The sequence below is a fragment of the Capsicum annuum genome, chromosome 3 (assembly GCF_002878395.1).
Source record: "Capsicum annuum cultivar UCD-10X-F1 chromosome 3, UCD10Xv1.1, whole genome shotgun sequence".
Classification (NCBI taxonomy): domain Eukaryota; kingdom Viridiplantae; phylum Streptophyta; class Magnoliopsida; order Solanales; family Solanaceae; genus Capsicum; species Capsicum annuum.
Window position 1 is genome coordinate 19,498,740 of NC_061113.1, and position 23,932 is coordinate 19,522,671.

The 23,932-nt window shown below is 38.3% G+C and overlaps 1 protein-coding gene across 1 annotated transcript; it reads right to left on the reverse strand.

Moving 5' to 3' along the window:
- Positions 1 to 1,489: 1,489 nt before the first annotated feature.
- LOC107864665 (pyruvate kinase isozyme A, chloroplastic) lies at positions 1,490 to 23,710 on the reverse strand. The gene is made up of 6 exons (XM_016711102.2): positions 22,898 to 23,710; positions 20,155 to 20,245; positions 19,826 to 20,019; positions 3,770 to 3,891; positions 3,169 to 3,647; positions 1,490 to 2,172 (listed from the first exon to the last, which is right to left on the reverse strand). The coding sequence occupies exons 1-6, from the start codon at positions 23,477 to 23,479 to the stop codon at positions 1,871 to 1,873; spliced, it is 1,770 nt and encodes a 589-aa protein (XP_016566588.1). The 5' UTR covers positions 23,480 to 23,710; the 3' UTR covers positions 1,490 to 1,870.
- Positions 23,711 to 23,932: the final 222 nt, after the last annotated feature.

The following is a 23,932-nucleotide window of genomic DNA, read 5'->3' on the forward strand; positions in this document are numbered from 1 at the left end:
CTCTTAATTTATTTTTGTTTATTAAAAATGCACTTTCCCTGTCAATAAAGGGTCCTTGTATTTTGGAGTCTATTCTACTTACATCAATCATACTCTATGTTTGTTTTCAATTATGCTTAATTATTGTAGTAGCGTTGGAAGCATCAATTGTCAAATTAATACAAAGAAAACTAATAAAGAACCTTGAATTATTAGAGAACCTCATACTTGCCCCACACACAGGTAAAAAAAACTTTTATTCCAACTCAGATGGATAAACTATACCTTATAATAAATCGACTAATAATTCATGAATAGTTCTGAAATATTTTTTGTATGGTCATTAAATATATTTCAATCGAGGATCGAGATGGTTAGCCTTATTCATTTTTGATAGTGATTAATGTCTGAACTATCTTATGCACACCTCGACTTTAACATTCTGCGCCATACAAATACACAAATCAATAAACTCAGAGATGGATTATGACTTCCTCACTATCCACAAGCTCCCATAAGTAGGGATGAACTGCTTCCGACTTTAAAAAGGGTTTCCTTTCAGAGCGAGTTTAGAGATATCGAATAATACCTAGTATCTTTCAGTAACAACAGATGTATGAGATAATTCTACTTATAACAAAGACAAAAATGACATGAAAGCAAGTTTAGGGAGCAAATAATACCGATCATCCTCCACCAGCACATGTTGTATCAGATAGCTCTACCTATAAAAAATTGGGAAAACACCAAAAGAATCTTGATTTTGCAACAACGGAGAGGTGTAGTTGGATTTTATGGAGGGGATCTGAATAGCTTTTAGTTCGTTCTTTTCCTTCTTTGAGATCGGGCCAATAGTAGTCGCGGTCCAACCCGAGGGGACCAAAATCGCTATTTCCCCTTTTCCCAATGTTTGTGTGACAAAGACGGGAGTACAACTAGCTGATCTCATCATGCTACAAACAAAAGTTACTTTGTCATACCTGTCTATTTTCAAAGGCACCTTCATTACAGGAGGCCCAGTATTGTACACACATACATTTAACCTAATTATGAGGCTTATAATTTCCCATTGTACTGCTTTTACTTTTGAAATAATAAAGACATGTAATGTTCTCTCGATCAGATAAACAGTTGTATAACAATATATTTGTTATCAGAATATATACAGACCTTACCCTTGTATATTAGTATACTTTCAATAGGCCTTCTGTCGTGCTAGGTTACTGACATATCTTTTTTTGTCGTTATTTGACCCTAAGAATGAATTGGACCCAAATGACATTTTTGTTGAAGCTTTGTGGCTGTATCAATTTCTAAACAAGTGTTAAAGAGCGAGCGAGCAAAGCCCTCAATTTAGTGCTTTCCCTCAATCTCCTCTTTCGTTTCTGCTTAAGTTTCCACGTTTTGTGACTGTGAGATTAATTGATTGATACTGTTTCCGATAGGTCCTCTACCGAGGGAAAAATATTTTACATTAAGACCAAATGTGATTAACAAATAGAAGACAAAATCACACCAATGACAACACTATCATAACAGTGCAAGTACAGAATCCACGATTACCGCAATTATTTCTAGGGAAAATAGCACATCTAAATCAATAACTCAAGTAGAGGCTACATCTTGGGAATCCTAGGGAAACAGGGAGTAACAGTCTACTTAGCTACATGTTGCAACATATCAATTTGACCACAAGCGCATGACGGTTCAGTAACACTGAATGTTGTAAGGATCCATCCACCTGAAACGGGAACATACTCGGGAAAATAAGTGGCTCATCGTTGTTTACTTCCTAGCAGTACCAAATGGTTGAACTTCCTAATAATTTAATATTTGGCATATGATTGAGGTTGCCAAGCTCAAAACTCAAATACAGAACTTAGTTTTGCACTCATGGGACATTCATAACTTGAATGGACTGCAGCATATCGGATACAGCAATGATGAGGTCACCTGACTTGATCATGCCCCGAGCTTTTAGCAGGGAGAAAGTTTTGTTTAGGTTGCTTTCCATATCATCGGAGTAATTCAAACGAAATGGCATTAGACCCCATTGCAGGTTCAGGCGTCTACGGACAGATGTTGCCGTTGTAAATGCAAATATTGGGCAATCAGGGCGGCAGCGTGACAAGAGAGATGCCATGTGCCCATTCTTGGTGTAAACAAAAAGAGCATCAACTTCCAAATTGTTAGCTGCAGATCAGAATGGAAATAATCACTAGACCAAATAGTAAGATATTATGAAGTGTATTATTGAAGACTCTCCTTCAGCGTATGATATAATTATTGGGGTTGAAACGTGCTTTTGGTTTAATTCCCACCACCCATTTCATTAGTATTTGGAGAAGGTAGTAACATTTTCCCATTGCTTGAATAAAAATTAAAATTGGATGAAATTAAAGAAAATGGGAATGGTTTTCCAGTTTTCACTTAATTGCATTTATACATGTATCCTTCTAATTGTTATAAAAAAACATGTACCTACATAAACATTTCCAGGTCTGTATTAAAAGCCAAAAAAAGTGGTGTTTAATTTATGTCCATGCAGCCAGATAATTCATGTGCAAACACAGAAGGTGGTATGTTAGCTCTCAAATGTATCCAAATGTTTCATTTTTCAGACGAGCTAACATGCTGCAATGATGAGCTCCATTATTTGTACACTTTTCAGCATTCCCTATACAGAACCATAAATAGGACAACTTTATTGCCTTTTTTATTTGGGTCTAACAAGGTATTATAATTTATAACTTTGGATATCCTGCCTCGGAAAATGCATGATGCATCAGAACCAGTATTTCTTAGATTCACAAGAGCTTGTCGCTTTGACATGATAATGAGGGCTTTACAATTTCCACTTTTAATTGTTTTTAACGATGTAGCAAATTGAACAGATTGATTAACCAAGAAAAATTCTTCATAGCACACAGCTTTCAGATGATTCTCCTATTTTTTCTTGTTTATAAGCTACAAACATTTCCCAGTTACCTGAGGTTATTTACTAACTTCTGTAAATATTGGGCAAATGCTAAGAAGAAGTCCACTATTGCAATTTCACCATTTGACTAGCCCAGTCCACAGACCACACAACAACAATAGAAACAAAGTAGTTTTAAATCTGCAGGCTATAAAACAAATAAAAAGCAATAAAAATCATATCAATCAGCATTCGAAAAGATAGAATTTTACCCATCTTGGCGGCAGAGTTGCAAATCTCTTCTGAAATACTATCGGAAAATGAAGATGCTATGGATGGCAATTCAATAACTTCCCGGCGTTTTTGTTCTCTCCACCTTCTTTCAATTCTCAAGCTAACATTTCTTAGGACAGTCAATGCCTTCTCAGGAAACTGTCCCATGGCTGATTCACCAGAAAGCATCAAAGCATCCCCCCGTTGCCTAACTGCTTCAGAAACATCAGCAACTTCAGCTCTAGTGGGAATAGGGTATTCAATCATAGATTCCAGCAACTGGGAAGCAACTATAACAGGCCTATTCAGCTGCCTGCATAGTTGAACAATCTTTTGCTGCTCTGATGGAACCTGTTCTAATGGAATTTGAGCGCCAAGATCTCCTCTTGCCACCATAGCACCATCTGATGCCTGAATTATTTCTTCTAGGTTCCTCAATGAGTCAATGCTCTCTATCTTCGCAATTACAGCAATATCACTGCACAACATATCAAACCAGATATATGAATAATTTGATTGCAGAGAATCTTCTTAATGATCTTTGAAAGAATAGGTGTGTTCTGCTAAATGCAGCTTTCCATGCTAAAACAACGATCTTACCCATCCCGAGCCCGGGCTTTAATGTAGCTCTTAAGATGCTTAATGACTTCAGCAGACTTGACAAATGATACAGCAATAAAATCAACACCTTCGGCAATCCCGAAGTCAATATCTAGCCAATCCTGCAGCAGTGAAACACTTGAGATAGAGACCAACTAAATATACTAAATTTCAGCAGTTACGAAAAGTGAAGTGTGAGAAAAACTCTGTGGCTGGATCCTGCATAAATTTAGTGTAAGTAGAACGTTAGGTATATATCCTAATAGCTGTTGTACCAAGCTAAAGCTCACTATACATTCTCTTTGTGAAACATAAATTTTGCAGTATCAACAAAAGAGTCTTTATATCCAGTTTGGAATTCCTTTTAAAGTGAGAATCTAGAAATATTAGCTGACATAAAAATACTGTTTGATAATGGTGGTGACAGGGCCACAACTTCGGTATACCTCAAACTATTTCATTGGATACGTGCCACCTCCACAATACAGGTACCTGTTAACTTTGCCGACCAACGCTTAGGCAGATGCGAGGAAACCACCAAGTGTTTTGTGTTTCCAAGGTTCTCACCCATTTTATTGGAAACTAAGCTGCATCCTTGACTTAACTGATATAAAATACTCCCGTTTTTCCATATTTGTTGTGCTTATTTGATTGGTAAATTTGTTTAGAATGAATAAGGGAAATCATGATACATCTACAAGCTTATAAGAAGAATAAGTCTATGGTAGAGAAAAAGAGCCTTTTTTTAAATTAATAAACGGGAGATCTGAAAAATAAATGGATTCCAACTCCCACGTAACTGTTGAAGTACAATGACTACTCAAAATGTAAGCAAATATTTACTGGAAAAAAACAATTATCTGAAGAAGTGCATTAGATCTTGGTGCTAGGTATAAAAGAATGCATTTGGCAATCAGCAGAAGTTGCTTCCCTAAAATATAATACTCACTCCATCACATTTATGTGATATCCAATGATTAGGCACGAAATTTAAGAAGTTACATTTGACTGTGTTGTACTGTTGGTAGTGGAGGAAAATATCATCAAAGTACATTAGTAGTTTAAATGTTAGTTTGATAGAAAAGCAATCACAACAGAATTTTAACTTGAAGTTTGTTAAATGAATTCGAATGCTTGAAACTTGTGAAAGCCTGAAAAGTGTGTATAGGAAGGCAAATTCAGCCCAAACCCATTTGACACACCCAAGTTATAATGGGTGGATCATGGGTTACACTAATGATGGGCTAAGTTTCAGCACAGCCCAGCTAAACCCATCTTTCTTAATAGCCCAAGCAGCCCAAAGTTTATGCCTAAATTGACCCGTGAATAGCATCACTGCATTTTCAGTGCTTCACAGATAGTCATTCCTTTGACCTCTTAATTTGTGATATGAACTTTAAATATCAATACTATCTTCCTCAATCGCTCGAGAAGTTATGCTTATTTCTTTTTCTTCTTATTCAAGAATAATCCTCACCTCTTTCTACCCTCCCCAGACTCCACTATGAAGGAATATACTGCGTATGTAGGAATAATCCTCACCTCTTTCTACCCTCCCTAGACCCCCACTATGTAGGAATAATCCTCACCTCTTTCTACCCTTCCCAGACCCCACAATGTCACAATGTAGGAATATTCTGGGTATGTAGGAATAATCCTCACCTCTATCTACCCTCCCCAGACCCCACTATGTAGGAATATATAGGGTATGTTGTTGTTCTTCTTATTCAAGAATAATGAAGTTGAAATAAATTAGTCATCTATTGGGTGGTTTTCTTAATTAAGATCTCCATTAGCAAAACAAAGTCAACAAGTTTTCATTGTGGTTAATTAGTAAAATGAATGTAAAAAGTACTTCATGAACCAATAATACTACAAATGATACATAAACATAATTATGTAACAAATGGTGCTATACTTTCCAAAAATTTGAGTAATATTTTAGAACTCACTTTAAAGATTAGTAATATCAAATTTAAAAGAAACTGCACTTAAAAACACAGACTAAGCAAAAGATTCTAGCGATATGATCGTGCACATATATACTCCACTCATTTATATTTTACACAAGATACAAAGAAGAAGCTCAAATAAGCCATCGAACTATCAAAATGGCTTATTCATGCCATCCATTAAAAGTTGAGCTCGCATATGCCACTATCGTGACCCAAAGTGCCCAAAGTGTCGCTATAAGCAGTCCATTAAGACTTGAGAATTATTTTGAGTTTTGACCCACTCACCGAAGAAATAAAGAACGCAAAAGATCGGAAAATTGAGATGACACCTTCGAGGGTGGCAAGCGACTTATCATATCAACTTGATAATGAAGCAGATGACAAAGCGGAGCCGATGGCCATGATAATTCCAAGACCAATGCAGCCAAGCGATTTTGTAACAGTTAACAGTTCTGACGCTAAATATTCTTCCGATGATAATCCTCTCCTTCCTTGGTTTGAAGTTGGACATGCTTCTACTCAAGTCACTCAATCCCCTGATGTGCTTGATACTTCAAGATGGACTAAAACTGTGATGTTTAAGGCATGCAAAGCCTTTGGGATTAATGCAGTGGGATTTGAACATGAAATTCTCGACATGGTTCTACAAATGGAGCAAAAGAGGCAATCGCAAATTGAGCAGCGAAAGCCTTCCTCCAACACCAGAAACAAGGGGAAAAAGAAGCAATCTTCAGAGCTTGAAAGGTTGAGTTAGGGTATGAATTCAGAGAGTAGAAAGTCAAGAGATCGGAACAGGACCTACAAAGCCTTCTGCGAATGAAGATTAAAATATTAAGTTGGAATGTGCAAGGGCTGAACGAGGCCAATAAGAGAACTACAATCAAATCTCCCATTCATAAATGGAAAGCAGATATGGTATGTCTACAAGAAACAAAAGTGGCGGAATTAGACAAGCCTGGGGGACCGTTGGGTAGAATGGGTAGAGCTAGAACCAAATGGAAGAAGTGGTGGCAGTATTGTACTATGGGACAAAAGATTCAGGTCTAAAATGGATGTGGCAACTTGGGGCATATACCATCTCTTGTATACTGGAAAGCTCTCACGACCTCTTCAGTTGGTGTGAACGGTGCTTCACAGGGGTTTATGGACCACACTCAAACCCTGAGAGGGAAGAACTGTGGCATGAATTGGCAGCCATCAGAGGTCTTTGGGACCAACAGTGGGTGATAGGAGGTGATTTCAACGTGATACAACTAAATCCGGAGATCAAGGGCCATGAAATGATGCACGTAAATGAAAAATGAAGCTCAAGGAGCTAAGCTTGATGAACAATTATGGCTGATCAGGGACGAAAATCCGAGATTGCAGCTAATTGAAAAGAAGAATAGAGACCAAGAAGAGAAATGAACTTGTTATTATCAATGAATGAATCTGCAGAGTACAATTGAGAGTAACCACCTCTAACTAACTAACTAACTACTAAATGGAAATGCTACAGTGACAGTAACTAACTGCTACAGTGATAACAGATTTTGTGAACAGTAAAGTAATGAAACTATACAAAACAGTCTAGCCACTAATTAAACTCCAAATCAACTCAAGCTTGATTCTCTTGATCTCTTCGTCTATTTCAATCGCTCGTATATCCAATACTTGTATCAATAACCCCTGCTGAAGAACAGACTTGTCCTCAAGTCTGAAAGGAAGGAAACCGATGATACACCTTAGACAAAAACTCCCAAGTAGACTCCAAGTAGCCTGTTGAGCATCAATGTCTGTCCATTTCATCAGAATCAGAGCGACAGCTCTATTGCCTCTTTTGACCATTCTTCTGTCTAACACCAACTCAGGTAAAGGGCAATAAGGGCTAGACAAGTTGAATACAGGAGGATGACTGATTGAAAAGGGTAGCTCCAAGCATCTCTTTAGTTGAGAAACATGGAAAACAGGATGAATTAACACATCAACTGGCAACAGGAGCTTGTAAGCAACAACTCCAACCTTAGCATCAATGGGATAAGGTCCAAAGTATTTTGCTGCTAGCTTGTTGAAAGGTCTCTCGGCCACAGAAAACTGCCGGTAGGGCTACAACTTTAGGTATACCCACTCTCCCACCTGAAAGCTCCTATCAGATCTATGCTGATTAGTAGTGTCCTTTATTCGTTGCTGAGCCCTACTCATATGAAACCTCAAAAAGGCTATGCTAGCCTCCCTTGCAGATAGGGATTTGTCCACCATTTTAGAAGAAGATTCACCAGCAAAGTAAGGAAGGTGAAGAGAAGGTTTTTGCCCATATAAAACCTCATAAGAAGTGCGCTTAATAGTAGAATGATAGGTAGTATTATACCACCATTCAGCTAAAGGTAGGTAACGTGACCATTCCTTAAGTTTATCATAACAAAAGCATCGCAGGTACGTCTCTAAAGCACTGTTAACAAACTCAGTCTGGCCATCAGTTTGAGGGTGATATGCTGAACTTCTTTGCAGCTGTACACCTTGCAAGGTGAACAATTCTTGCCAAAAAGTGCTAAGGAAAACAGGGTCGCTATCACTAATCAAGGTAGAAGCCATACCATGTAGTTTAAATACATTGTCCAAGAAGCTTTGAGCTACAGTTTGAGCAGTTTAAGGATGCTACAAGCTCAAGAAATGGCTATACTTAATCTGTCCACAACCACCAAGATGGCATCCTTACCATTAGACTTAGATAAGCCTTCAATGAAATAAACCAGGATATGCAGCAGCATCATACTTGTGTCATTGCCAGACGTCACATCTACTAATGAAATCCCTGACATCCTAAATAAGAGATTTCCAATGGAACAACGATTGTAGTCTTTTAATTGTAGCATCCATGCCCGAATGACCCCCTTGAGTAGTAGAATGCCATAATTCACTTATATTTCTTCTTAACTGAACATCATCGCCAATTACAAGCCTTCCCTTCTATCTGAGCTGGTCACTACACCAAGTAAAAGCCTTAAAAGGTTGAGTCTGCAATTTAACAATCAGTGCCTGCAATTTAGGATCCTTGCTCCAAGAATCTCTAATCTGATCATAAAGAGAACCATTAGGAATTAATAAAGGGCTAAAATTTGAGGGACAAGGCATCGACAACCTAGTTATCTATTCCTTTCTTATACTCAATAACAAAATCAAATGCCATCAGTTTAGAAATTCCAGCAATTTGAGCAACTTGAAAATCTATATGAATATTCTGCTCAAGCAAGTGCTTTGAGGCTTTCTAATCAGTTCTAATGGTAAAAGATCTTCCTAACAAGTAGTGAGACTATTTAGCTACTGCAAAAATGAGAGCTAAGAACTCTATGTCATACACAGACATAGCCTGGTGTTTTGGGGCTAAAGACTTGCTGATATAGGCTATGAGATGACCTTGTTGCATTAGTACAGCCCCTATACCCTTAAAACTAGCATCAGTCTCCACCATAAAAGCCTTTGAATAGCCTGGCATGGCTAAAACAGGAGCAGCAATCAATGCAATCTTGAGTTTCTCAAATGCAACAGTAGCTTCTTCAGACCATTTGAATTTATCCTTCTGCAGTCACTACATCTCATGTAGTGGCTTACAAATAGAACCAAAACGTTGAATAAATCTCCTGTAGTATCCTGCTAAACCTAAAAAACCCTCAACTGTTTAATATTTGTAGGTATAGGCCATTGTTCTACTGCTTGAATCTTCTTTGGATCAGTACTCACTCCTTCTGCGCTAATAAAATGACCCAACTATTCAACCTTAGGTACTCCAAATGCACATTTAAACATTTTTGCATAAAGCTGGAATTGTTGCATTAAGTCAAAGATTGCCTTAACATGCTCAATGTGACCCTGCATACTTTTGTTGTATATAAGAATATCATCAAAGAAAACCAACACTGAATTCCATAGCAAGGGTCTAAAAACTAAATTCATAAGGCCTTGAAATGAAGACGGGGCATTAGTTAATCCAAATGGCATGACTAAGAACTCATAATGCCCTTCATGCATTCTAAATGCAATTTTGAATGTATCCTTCTCACACATTCTCAACTGATGATAACCAGTTCTAAGATCAATCTTGAAGAAAACTACCGCACCTCTCAGCTTATCTAAAAGATCCTCAATGATTTGAATAGGAAATTTGTCTTTGATAGTCATTTGATTTAACCCCCTGTAGTCAACACACAACCTCCAACTACCGATTTTTTTCCTACTAAAACCACAGGAGATGCATATAGGTTGTTGCTTGGTTGTATAACTCCTTGATCCAACATTTGTTGTAGGTATTTCAAAAAGGTTGGCATATTGCTCAATCAACAAAATGAGTTCAGGAGCAATAGTGTTCCCTTGAGTGGGCTGGACACTATAACACCGCAAAGTTTCTTCTGATCCTACTAACAAAGACATCATATAGACTTGAGACTCAACAACATCAATCTTGTTCAAGGACTTGGCACTGGTGGACTTCAATGTAGTGCTTGCTCCTCTTCGAACATGTCTTTTACCATTATATCTGAACTCTATAGTCCTGTTTTGGAAGTCAAACAAGATCTTACCAAGTGTACTCAACCACTGAACCCCTAGAACAATATCCACATTACCTAATGGCAGTAACAAGAAGTCTGAAACAAATGTAGTGCCCTGTAACAACCACCACAAATTTCTGCATACTGAAGTTGTTTGTACTTTCCCTCCATCAGCAACACTAATTGATTGTGTCATTATGGGGGTAGTCTTACATCCCATCCTCTCAACAACCTCTTGATCAATGAAATTGTGTGTGCTACTAGTGTCAATCAAGACCTGTAAGGGTCTTTTTTCATGATATCCCGTCACACTTAAAGTTTGGTAACCCATCCCTCTGGTAAAAGTCTGTAATGAAATGGTTATCAACTCATCCAATTCAATCTTGTCTTCATGAGTAAGATCATCTGCTACATCCTCTACATCAGATTCATCACCCGACATGTCTACCATGAAAATTTGTTTGTTGATTTTACACTTATGACCAAAGGCATACTTCTCATCACAGAAAAAACACAAACCTTTAGCCCTCTTTTTATCCATTTCAGCTGCAGTCAATCTTCTACCATTTCTAGTACCATTAAACTTGAATGGAACTTTGATACTGCTTGACTCCATGGTTTTCTTGAAGGATGGATTGGATACCAATTGCTTTTGAACAAATGGAGGTTTAGTGTAACTAGGACTAGGCAAAAGGGGGCCCTGATTCTACCTTCCCTGAACCTTAATTCCCCATGTTTGAGCTTGTCCTACAATCTAGTAATCTTATAGGCCTGCATCAATGTCCTCGGTGCCTGAATCCTAACCGCCTTGCTTAATTCAGGTTGTAAACCCCCTAAATAACAACTAATAGCATTTTCGGTAGACAAGTTCACAGCAATCAATAATCTGTCAAACTCAGTTAATTTCTTCAATGCCTCCATAGGGTCTTCAAAGTCTTCACCAAATCTTTCATTTAAGGCTAGTACATATTCAGTCCAAGATGGTTCTAACCCAGAACTTCCTAGATTTCATAAAAGCTCTATGCCAAGAAATGGCTTCCCCTTCTAAATGAATTGCTGCTATCTTAACTCTATATTCAAAAGAAGTTTCATCCAAGGCAAATAACTGATCAACGTTGTACAACCAAGTGCGAAGATCATGGCCTGAAAATTTAGGAAATTCTACTTTAGAACACCTAGTAAGGAAGTTACCCGAATTTTGGTTGTGATATTTATGCCTGATTTCTTGCTGAAATTCAACAGAACAAGGTCTGTTGTTCGCAAATTCCGCTCTTAATTGCTCCTCTCTTTCCCCGCCACCTATTCGATGCATTGCTTCCTTCAATTCTTTCAAATCCTTATCAATCTTTGAGTTCTTCTCGTTCATGGTGGCCATACCCTCCATCAATTGTTGTAACTGCTCTTGGATTTGAGTCAACTTATCCCCCATTTCTTCAGAACTTCTATCTTGGGCCTTATTTCTGTTAACCATCAAGCCGAGATTCAACCTGTCTCTGATACCAATTGATGCAAGTAAATGAAAAATGAAGCTCAAGGAGCTAAGTTCGATGAACAATTATGGTTGATCAGGGACGAAAATCCGAGATTACAGCTAATTGAAAAGAATAGAGACTAAGAAGAGAAATGAACTTGTTATAACCAATGAATGAATCTGCAGAGTATAATTGAGAGTATTTATAGACACAATTGAGAGTAACCCCCTCTAACTAACTAACTAACTACTAATTGGAAATGCTACCGTGACAGTAACTAACGGCTACAGTAATAAAAGATGTTGTGAACAGTAAAGTAAAGAAACAAGACAAAACAGTCTAGCCACTAATAAACTCCAAATGAACTCAAGCTTGATTCTCTTGATCTCTTCATCTATTTCGATCACTTGTATATCCAATACTTGTATCATGAAATATTTCACAGACACCATTCAAGACCTGGGCATCATTGATCTACCATTACAGGGGGGCTCATTATACATGGTTCAAAAGGGGTGACTCAATGCAAGCTTCTAGAATAGACAGATTTGTTACTTTATCAAAAAAAAAAGAATCAACAGATTCCTAATCTCCACAGAATGGGATGCAAACTTCAATGTTATCAAACAATTAGCTGTGCCAAGAATAGTATTTGATCACAGGCCTTTTGCCTTTGGAATGTGGGGATTGGGAAGCTAACCCCTCTTACTTTAAATTTGAAAACATGTGGCTTCAAGTGGAGGGTTTCATAGAGAAGGTAAAAGGTTGGTGACAAAGTTACACTGTCGAGGGCAATCCAGATTTTATTCTCCTGCAGAAGCTAAGAAGATTAAAGAAACGCATCACATATTGGAACAGGGAAACTTTTGGTAAATTGGAAGCACAAAAAAACAAGCTACTTGATAAACTAGCTTTACTTGATCAAGCAGCTGAAAACATACATAGATGTCTCCAGCCTGAGAAAAAGAAATGTTTGTATTTGAGATGTGAAATGGAAAAAATGGCCAAAGCTGAGGAGATCTCGTGGAGGCAAAAATCTAAATGTTTATGGCTCAAAGAAGGCGATAGAAACACCAAATTCTTCTAGAGAATGGCTAATTCAAATAGAAGAAACAATTCCATAGATAGGTTGTTGATTGGAGAGGAGATTATTTAGGACAATGAGGAGATCAAATCAAAAATTCTAAGGTTTTACCAGGACCTTTACAAAGAGGAGGAGCAATGGAGACCTAGTGCAAAATTTGAAAATTTGGCCACCATCTCTACAACTGAGAGAGAGTGGCTGGAAAGAGCTTTTGAGGAAGAAGAAGTGTTGGCTGCAATAAAATTATGTGCCTCCGATAAAAGCCCAAGCTCGGACGGCTACACAATGGCTTTTTATCAAAAGACTTGGGCTTTCACTAAAGCAGAAATCATGGATGCTCTTAATCACTTTCACCAGCGCTGCTACATGGTTAAATCTAGCTAAGTTGCTCGGACTCTCCAAAAACGTTGCCGCACCCGTGTCGGATCCTTCAAACATACACTATTTTGGGAGGATCCGACACGCACCCATAGACATTTTTGAAGAGTCCGAGCAACTTAGAAATCTAGTAATGCCTCATTTATTGCTCTAGTCCCTAAAAAGAAAGGAGTTGTAGAACTTAGAGATTTCAGGCCTAGAAGTCTCATTGGCAGTGTCTACAAAATAGTAGCCAAGCTCCTGGTGGAAAGGATTAAATCTATAATTGGAAAGTTGGTCTCAGGAGAACAAAATACTTTCCTTAAAGATAGACAAATTACAAATGCAGCACTACTGGCCAATGAATTGCTTGACGAGAGGCTAAAAAGTGGTATTCTTGGTTTACTTTGCAAGCTTGATGTTGAGAAAGCTTTCGATAACGTTAGTTGGGCCTACCTACTGTCTATGCTAAAGGAAATAGGGTTTGGAGATAGATGGATTAGATGGAACAAATTCAGCCTCACCACTGTGAAATATTCTATTCTTGTTAACAAGTCCCCAATTGGCTTTTTCTCACCACAAAAAGGGATAAGATAAGGCGATCCTTTGTCTCCCTTTCTATTTATTCTAGCCATGGAGGGCCTAAACAAGATGCTTGAAAAAGCAAGGCAATTAGAGTAGATAGAAAGGTTTAGAGCAGGCATCAATGATGACAACTCAGTTTCAGTCTCACATCTACTCTACGTTGATGATACCCTTGTTTTTTATGGGGCCGAGAAATTACTAATGCAATATCTTAACCTCACATTGCTTCTCTTTGAAGCAATCTCAGGTCTGCATATCAATATGTCAAAAAGTGTTATCTTCCCTGTTAATGAGGTGGCGAACATGATGAATTAGCTGGAATTATGGGTTGTGGTATAGGCTCCTTCCCTACAACCTATTTAGGTTTACCTCTGGGAGCAAAATACAAGGTTGCTGAAGTATGGAAGTGATAGAAAAGGTGGAGAAGAAATTGGCTTTCCGGCAGATGAAGTACCTCTCCATGGGTGGTAGTTGTGCAATCTTAACAGAAAACATAGCCGGTATTCAAATACTAGGACTGGACAAATGACCTCCAATTAAAAGTCGACGTCACTTACCGATCAACCAACCAATTAAATAAACCTGTCCTAGAATTGAACCCGACCCACTTTTATGTGTATTTTGAACCCTAGTTATGTTGTTATTTACCTGAAAAAGCGAACAAAATACACGGCAGTTGTTGGGCTCCGGGCCTAGATTTTCTGCTTTAAACCTTCCATGTACTACTATATAGTATTTTGAGCACATCTTTTCGTCCGAAACTGATCTTGGGGTGATTTTAAGTCTCTTTGGAACCCCAAGACATAGACCTACAACTTTATAAAGACCGCAAAGTCTAGTTTTTTTCTGTTTAACCCTCAAAACCTGCTCACAATACAAGACAGTTGTGCTGTCCAAATTTTCTGTTTTGAAAATTTAGCGTGATTTTCACCAATCAGGTTCACTTTGAATTTGGATACCTATCATGTTTCATTTCAACATGCTAAAATCACTAAACTTAAAGGTATTTAATTGAGTATTTAAGGTATATATACACTCTTGCCAAGCTAAAGGAAACTGTTTGAGGAAATTGACCAATTTATGTGGTCTATGGAGTAGAAGAGTCAAACTCCTCAGTTTGTAGTAGAACTTGTTGTGTGCTAAAACGTCAAGGTTTTTGTATAAACTTGAACTTGTGCTCTCTTTATTTGTTGGTATATTTTAACAATTAGCTTGAACTTTTGTTTACTTTCTCGTCACCTCATATCGTTGTATCGGTAATTTGGTACTTCTCAAGTAATACAAGATATTCGCTAATTCGTCCAGTTAAGATTGCTGGATCATTTTTGTTGGGACTTTGTCCTTCTTGTGGCAGTGATTTCGTCACCTATATTAGCATGCCTCTTGATTTGGATCTTTTGTCATCTTGACTTTGGATTTGTGATTCGTCTTAATTATAGAACTTAACTTGTCCATATTAAGTATGAACTAGCAAACCATTTTTAATGTGGTTCTTGATTCTCTTGATTATTGGGTTATGACCCTACTTGATTTAGGGCTTTGGTCCATCTTGATATTTGATTATTCTTGGTGTAATTGCATGAGTCACATATTGGGCAAAATTTTTTATTTGACCAACTCTCTTGAAATAATTTTATAAGCTTCCTTGACGCTTGAGCCTTTCTAAATTGATATGGATATATGGAAACACTTCAAAGTTCGATATCTGATATCTTATACTTTTGATATATTTGTCAGGGGCGGCTCAACCAATGTGGTGGCCCAAAGCAAAACTTCAATGAGAGGCCTTACGATTTTATTTGAAAAAACAAAACAAAAAGTCCTATAGTGTATATAATGTCTTGAAGTTTTTTTTTTTTTTTTTTAGTTTTTTATATACAAAGTTGTTATAATCCCTGAGCCATCGATATCATACGCCTGTTAAAATAGTTTTCGTGAAAAATAAGTCATTACTCTCTCTGACCCAATTTATGTGACACTATTGCTTTTTAAGATTCAAACTTTTGATTGTATGCTTAAATATAGAATCATTAGTCTTACAATAAAATTATAAACTACGAAAAAAATAACTCGTTTAATTCTCGAAATTCAAATATAGTCACATAAATTGAGACAAGAAAATATAATATATACACATGTTATGAAATTTTGGGGCCCCCAAAGTTAGGGGGCCTAAAGCAGCAGCTTTAGCTGCTTCAGTCGGCCTTGATATTTGTATACTTGACTTACATTTATGCCCATTTGAGCTATCTATAACTTAGAAGGAAATTGGAGAATCTAATGACTCTAAGCCCAAAGTTTATGTGTCACTAAGCTTTATGCTTAGCGCTAGTTGCTTTCTATCGTAGGCTATGCTCAAGAAGAGATTTGAAGATGGTCATTTGAAGTATACTTTTTGAAAGCATTCATGAAGATCACATTTGCATGGGCATCTATCTTTTGTAAATTTGAGACTTGTACATGATCCTTATGTCACATTTATATGTAATTGTGGAGGCATGTTGGAATATACGGACATAAATTTGTAACTTGAATTTGGTGACTAATTTGGCTATTTTAGAGTGTTCAAACCCAAGTCTTGCAATGTACTAGACTTACATTTGGTTTGTAACTATGCACAAAGGAGGAAGCTAGTTTGTTTTTTCAAACTTGCAAGTTTGAAATTCTTAGTGCTTGCACCCCGCAAATAGGTTTGGACAAAGAGGAGAAGGACTTTTGGGAGGTTTTAGATGAGGTGGTGAGTAGCATCCCGAGCACTGAGAAGGTTTTCGTGGGAGGGGATTTCAATGGGCATATTTGGTCTTTGTCGAGAGGTTATGATGATGTGCATGGCGGTTTCGGTTTTGGGGAGCGGAATGAAGGGGGAGCTTCTCTTTTGGATTTTTCTAGGGTTTCTGGGTTGTGGATAGCGAATTCGAGCTTTCCGCCGAAGGAGGAACACCTTATTACGCTTCGTAGTTCAGTGGCCAAGACACAGATAAACTTTTTGCTTCTTAGGAAAGGGGATAGAGCGCGATGTAAAGACTGTAAAGTCATACCTAGTGAGAATCTTTCGACTCAGCATAGGTTGTTGGTGATGGACTTGGTTATCAATAAGGGCAAAAAGAAGAGAAGTGGCCAGGGTTAAATGGGGTAGCTTGACTTTGGCTAGTGCTTTGAAAATGGAAGAGAAGTTTAAGAGTAGGGGGGCTTGAGAGAGTAGAGGGGTGTGGATATTATGTGGGAGACGACTACTAGTTGCATTAGGGAGACCGCCAGAGAGGCGTTGGGTGTCTCGAGAGGTCGATCTAGCAAGCATCAAGGAGACTGGTGGTGGAATGAAGAGGTTACAAGAAAGGTGGAGTCTAAAAAGGTGGCTTATGCTAAGTTGGTTGAGAGCAAGGATGATGAGAAAAGGCAGACGAATAAGGAAGAGTATAAGGTAGCTAGAAGAGAGGCTAAGTTAGCGGTTACGGTTGCTAAGACAGTAGCTTTTGAGAGCTGATATGCAGCTTTAGAGAAGAAAGGCGAAGATAAGAAGTTGTATAGGCTTGCCAAGGCCAGGGAGCGGAGGGCTCGTGACCTTGACCAAGTGAAGTGTATCAAAGGAGAGGATGGTACAGTGTTTGTTGAGGATGCCCTCATTAGGGAGAGGTGGTTGTCCTATTTTCATAAACTTTTGAACGACGAGGGGGACAAAGGTTTCGTGTTAGGGGACTTGGAAAAATCTGAGGAGTGTCGCGATTATGGTTATTGTAGGTGTATCAAGGTTGAAAAGGTCAAGCCGTCAAGGGAGTTATTCGCAGGATGCGGCGGGGTAGGGCGACGGGACCAGACGAGATTCCAGTGGATTTTTGGAAGAGCACTAGCGGGGCAGGTTTGGAGTGGTTGACAAAGTTGTTTAACATTATTTTTAGGGCGGCGAAGATGCCGGAAGCGTGGAGGTGGAGTACGATGATTCCAATGTATAAGAACAAGGGAGACATCCCGAGTTACAACAACTATAGAGGTATTGAGTTGTTGAGTCATACTATGAAGGTTTGGGAAAGGGTGGTAGAGTTGAGGATGAGAAGGATCGTGACGATCTCTGAGAATCAGTTCGGTTTCATGCCAGGTCGCTCGACCACTGAGGCCATTGACCTTGTGAGGAGATTAGTGAAGCAATTTCGGGAGAGGAAGGACTTGCACATGGTGTTTATTGATCTTGAGAAGGCATATGACAGAGTTCCCAGGGAGATTCTGTGGAGGTGCTTGGAGGCTAAAGGGGTGCCCGTGGTGTACACTAGGTCGATTCAGGATATGTATGATGGTGCGAGGACGGTAATTGGAAATTCGGAGCACTTCCCAGTTTTGATAGGGTTGCGCCAGAAATCTACTCTTATCCCATTTTTATTTGCCTTGGAGATGAATGTTTTGATGCGACATATTCAAGGGGAGGTGCCTTGATGTATGTTATTTGCAGATGATGTGGTACTGATTGACGAGACTCGGGGTGGAGTTAATGATAAGTTGGAGATTTGGAGACAGACGCTTGAGTCTAAAAGATTCTGGTTAAGTAGAACCAAGACGAAGTACTTGGAGTGTAAGTTCAGTGATGTGTCGCAGGAGGCGGGAGTGGTTGTGAAGCTGGACTGTCTGTCAGGCCATTCAGAAGAAGGAGAGTTTCAAGTATCTGGGGTCTATAATTCAAGGCAATGGTGAGATTGACGAGGATGTCATGCATCATATTTAGGGCAGGGTGGTTGAAATGGAGGCTCGTTTCGTGAGTTCTATGTGATAAGAAGTGCCCCCGAAACTTAAAGGTAAGTTTTACAGAGTGGTAGTCCGGTCGGCTATGTTGTATGGAGCGGAGCGTTGGCCAGTTAAGAACTCCCACATCCAAAAGTTAAAGGTGGCGGAGATGAGAATGTTGTGATGGATGTGTGGACATACCGGGAAAGATAAGGTGAGGAATGAGATTATTTGGGAGAAGGTAGTAGTTGCCTCGATGGAGGACAAGATGCGAGAAGTGAGGTTACGTTGGTTCGGACACGTGATGAGGAGGGGCTCTGACGCTCCAGTGCGGAGGTGTGAGACACTGGCTATGGATGATTTTAGGCGGGGTAGAGGTAGACCAAAGAAATATTGGAGGGAGGTGATTAGGCATGATATGGAGCAGTTACAGCTTACGGAAGACATTACCCTTGATAGGAAGGTGTAGAGTATGCGGATTAGGGTAGAGAGTTAGGGGGTGGGAGTGCGTCGGTAATAGTAGGGGAGAGTTCTTTTGTGTCTGAAGTTTCTTGTTCGTGGTGTTGTGGCTGTAGTATTATCGTGTGGCTATTTTGCATACCGTACTAGTTTATATGCATTTATCTTTTGTGTTTGTTATACTGTTAGTTTATTTTGCGTACCGTACTAGTTTATATGCACTTATCTTTTGTGTTTGTTATACTGTTATCAATCCTAAGTCGGGGGTCTATCGAAAACAGCCTCTCTACTTCACTTGAGGTAGTGGTATGGTCTGCGTACACTCTACCCTCCCCAGACCCCACTATGTGGGAATACACTGGGTATGTTGTTGTTGTTGCAAGTTTGAAATTCATGTACATTGTTAACCTGGAGTGGTGTATGAAAAATATAATTTTGTTAGGTACTTGCTTCAATGGATGATTATCGAAAGGTTTCTAACATCTAAATTTGATACTCTTATGTTGATATTCTTTTTAAAGGAATTTTATTAGTTTTATGGTGGCAAAATGTTGCGCTTCTAAACAGTTTTTAGCTTGAGCATGATTCCACTACTAAATTATTATGAATATGTTTTAAATTAGTTGCTTCTAAATGTTGTAAATACTAGATTAGTTTTTATTTTGTAATTGGCATTCTCCCGAAGGGTTGCTACTTGTGTAGAAGTCGGGTCCAATTTTCGGGATGTCGCAAAATAGAAAAAAGTTTCACACTTATTGGAAGGGTGGGGATATAATTTGGTCCGAGTTAATAATAATGAAAAAGGTTCATACCAAAAACAGATCAAACAAAATATAGAGCTCAATTTTAACTATGTAAACCAAGCTCATAAATTATTTTCAAAGGATCTGGAAAAGAATAAAGGTGCAAACCTTTGAGGAAATTGTTGGAAGCATAGCATTGCGTTCCCTTACTAATTTCCCATCCCGCCAAAATGTCAGATTAGCCCGGGGTAAAAGAAGTCCAGGATCTGTACAAAGACACTTAACATCTGGGCCGATTTTCTCAATCACTTCAAATCGCACCATTCCACCATCTATTAGTAGATCATCACCCACTCTCACATCTGCAGTGAAATAGTTAAGCCAATAACTAAATAAAAAATTGAACATATTTATCAAAGCGAAAGCAATGACGCTGAAAAGCATATTTCTTTGCAAAAATGATGATTTTCTTTTCTGTAGATGGCTACAGGGCAGACCTTCAGCAAAACCATCATAGTTAACAGTGATGGTGCGTTCCGGAAGTGGTGGATCAAATGCACGAACAGTGAAATTCCATATTTCACCATCCTGTATAAAGAGAATAGTCAGATGTTACATCTTTATCCATTATAACAAATGATGATAAATATCCAGTGTCCTCCATAGCCCACCAACAGAAATTCACAGATTATACTGGGTATTCAATATGTCTTTCTGATTCAACTATGCAAAAAATTTCAAGCAGATACAAATGTCAAGGACACAATAAAGCAGTAAGACGGACAAGATATGCACCAATGACTCAGATTATTGCCTCCACATCTAGGGAAAAACAATCTTTAATTCCAATCTTTAGCAAGATCCAACATTTTTCTCAAACAAGCCCACTTCAGACTTCTGACAAGTGCTCAGCCTGATTTATCTTACCCCCTCTCTCCCATCCTAAAGTTAAATAGTCTGAAATGCCACTACCATTGATGTGGTTGGCTTACCTCAGCTAGAATTCAGTGACAGCCACATACAATATCAGACTAGAACAAGCAAACACAGAAAGGAAAGGTACATATGAAAACTTCAACACCAAAACCATCCCTGCATGACATGTTTGCACATGTTCCTTTAGAAAATGAGCACAATTCCCCCCTCCCCAAAATAAGTATCCTAGTCCTAGCTTCATCCACCTACCTCAAAGTTTTATCCATGAATCCATACTCAATAGAACTCCTATCTCAATTCATGTTTGCAGACACCAAAAAGAGAATAACGGTCATTTGTATCTATCAAGATTATCCCATCAAGTATTTGGAAATTTTGGAAAATTACTTTTAATTTTCTGATTTACGAAAAAAAAAAACAGTAATATAGGGATCACTTCAGAGGTTCTAAAACTGCTTTCCAGATTAAAATGTAGGCGCCATTTTAGAAGGAAGTCTTCCCACTTTCAGAATAAACCACAAACCTTCGCTGATGAGGTTAATTTTATCAAAAAGGCAGTATACTTGCTTTCTTAAATTCCTGTTCAAACACTTATGCTTGGAAAGTATTTCTTGTAAAGGACAGGAAAAGCAAAAGTACTTCTTCAAAGCTATTTGTATGTTATTTCTTTTAAAGTAGTACTGGCTAACTTCTAAAAAGCTGCAGAACACCCAATAGGTACCTTAATCAGTTAAGCAAAATATACATAAATGGAAAGGGTGCACTTTTCCACATAAAATTAATAACAACAAATTTCGTTAATTCTCACGAACAGCTACTTTGGTAAACCAGATCTCTTATGAATAATATACCACAAGAAATTAACTTGTCCATAAACCAGAGTATAGTACCATTTTCCTGCTCGCAATTTCTTAAAACGAGTAGTTGTGTCAAATTCAAGCAGAACATATACCTCAGCTTTAGTGGATGAAGTGCAGCCAATCCCAATTAATTCGGTATTTGGTATATTCAAATGACAGTTTCCCATTGTCAAGGTAAATAAGTTGCTGAGAGTAGTATTATCAATTGGATGATACGGTTTTCCTAAGATTCATGTACCAAAGACTTAACAAAATGTCCAAAAGTACTTCTGTAAAGAAGCAACAGAAGGTGCTCAACTAAAGTTACTACAAAAATACGTATTTCAAAATAGGACTGGAAAAATTACGTCAAAGCTACTGCTCATTCCCAACGAAACCTAAGTTTATTATAGCAAAAAATGCACAGATTCCAAAAGGTTGCAGCTTCCTCAAGAATCATGTTTTTTTCCTCACTGACAAATCTATTGTTCCAACTACCAAACTCTATGTATATGGGCAGCCCGTCCACCCTTCTCCATTCCACTTGAATACTAGAATTGGAAAACCAACATGATTCAGACAAAGCAAACATTCAAATTGACTTCGTGAAGTGAAATGTTACAAGTAAAAGTGAACCGAAGGAGTAGCAAGAAAATGCAAAGATTTGGAAAGGTTGCAACTTCCCCAATAATCCTGTTCTTTTCCACACTGACAAATCCATTGTTTCCAACTACCAAATTCGATGGACATGCGCAGCCCGTCTACCCTTCTCCAATCCACTTAAATACTACACTTGGATAACCACAACATGATTCAAACTAAACAAAGCATCCCACTCTCTGTCATGCAACAATGAAAGGAAAGTACTAAAGAAACAAATTTCGCTAGTTCCGACTACCTCAAGACTTATCATAAACCAGACTACGCTATAAAATATACTCCTCCATTTCAATTTGTTTGTGTTACTTTTCTTAACAGTCCATTTCAAAAAGAATTTACTTTCTTTTTTTGACAACTCTTTAATTTCAACTTTAAACATGACAAGATTAAATCATATTTTGATACATTCCGTGTATTTTTAGTTTAATAACACAAGATTCAAACTAAGCAAAGCATCCCCAGCCTGCAATTCTTGTCATACAACAACAAAAGGAAAGTACTAAAGATAAAGATTTTGCTAGTTCCGACTACCTCAAGACTTAACTTATCATAAACCAGACTGCGGTATAAAATATACTCCCTCCATTTCAAAAGGAATGCCTCTTTCCTCTTCAAAGAGTCCAATTTTAACTTTGAACTAGACATGTTGTTTAACATATTTCTAATTTAACACCACAAAATTCAAATGGCTTCTACTTTCTTAAACTCCGTGCCAAGTGCCAAGTCAAAACTAGACAAACAAAATTTTAACTTTCATCAATTTCATGAAACGGGTTATTATACTAAATACAAATTGAACATATACCTCCGCTTTAGCAGACGAGGCTCCACCAAGGTCTCCCATATGAATCTCACTACCTTCAGTATCCATCATAATAGCAACAGCAAACCCTTTCTCCTCATTCAACCTCCGAACTCTCTCAATCACCATACGATGCCAATCACGCGTTCCATGACACATATTTATCCTAGCAACATTCATTCCTTCAACAGCCAAAGCCTCTAACTGCTCAAATCCACAACTAGCAGGACCAATTGTGCAAATTAACTTCGTCCTACGTGTACTCCTAAAGCCGTTCTCCTTCAACTCCACCTCCGTTACAGCATCCACTTCAATAGAACTCGAATCCACTGACGAAGCGAACATACTACCACTACGACTTCCTGCTCCATTCTCCGACACTAAAACCGGAGATGAATGCGATGAGTCATCGAGATCTGATGAAGCCGATGACGCTTTCACTACCAAAGTCCGTAACGGTAACGGTTTTTTCACCGGTACTGCCCGTAAATTACCGGTTGATACAAACACTGACGGCCGTGAGATTGTGAAAGTTGACGGCGAACGTGAAGACGAGGAGACAAAAGCGTTAACAGCGTGTGACATTGTCGGTGATCCGTTGAATTTAACGGCGGCGGTGGAGGCAGTTAACGGCGGAAAATGAGAGGGAAATGGAGTGAGAGAGTTTAAATAGTAGGGAAAAGTGAAGGCGGAGATAGCGAGGTTGGAGAACTTTGTTATTGTCGTTGAACTAATTACTACTAAACAACAAGAAGGACAAAAGGATTTAGGAGGGATCTACTAAGAAAAATAGTGATAAAAGTAGTACCTCAAGTTTGGGTATGTTTAAAATGGTCCAATCAAATATATTTCCTATTAGTTTTTAGTCTTTTGGAAGTTTGAAGACGGATCATAGAGTTTAAAGGTTTTGATTGAACAGGCTCATGATTAAATATTTGAAGTTTGAATTCCATGAGGTGACTTAGAGGGTGTTTGGATTAGCTTATACGTTGGTCAAAATAATTTATAAGTTATTCTTTTACTTTTAATGGTGTTTGA

Excerpts from the sequence above, each read along its gene's own strand:
- LOC107864665 (XM_016711102.2), bottom strand. The coding sequence starts at position 23,479 with ATGTCACACGCTGTTAACGCTTTTGTCTCCTCGTCTTCACGTTCGCCG. Across the intron at positions 3,892-19,825 it reads TTCCAACAATTTCCTCAAAG|GATTGGCTAGATATTGACTT; the intron begins GTTTGCACCTTT and ends TCACTGCTGCAG. Across the intron at positions 3,648-3,769 it reads AAAGCCCGGGCTCGGGATGG|TGATATTGCTGTAATTGCGA; the intron begins GTAAGATCGTTG and ends TATGTTGTGCAG.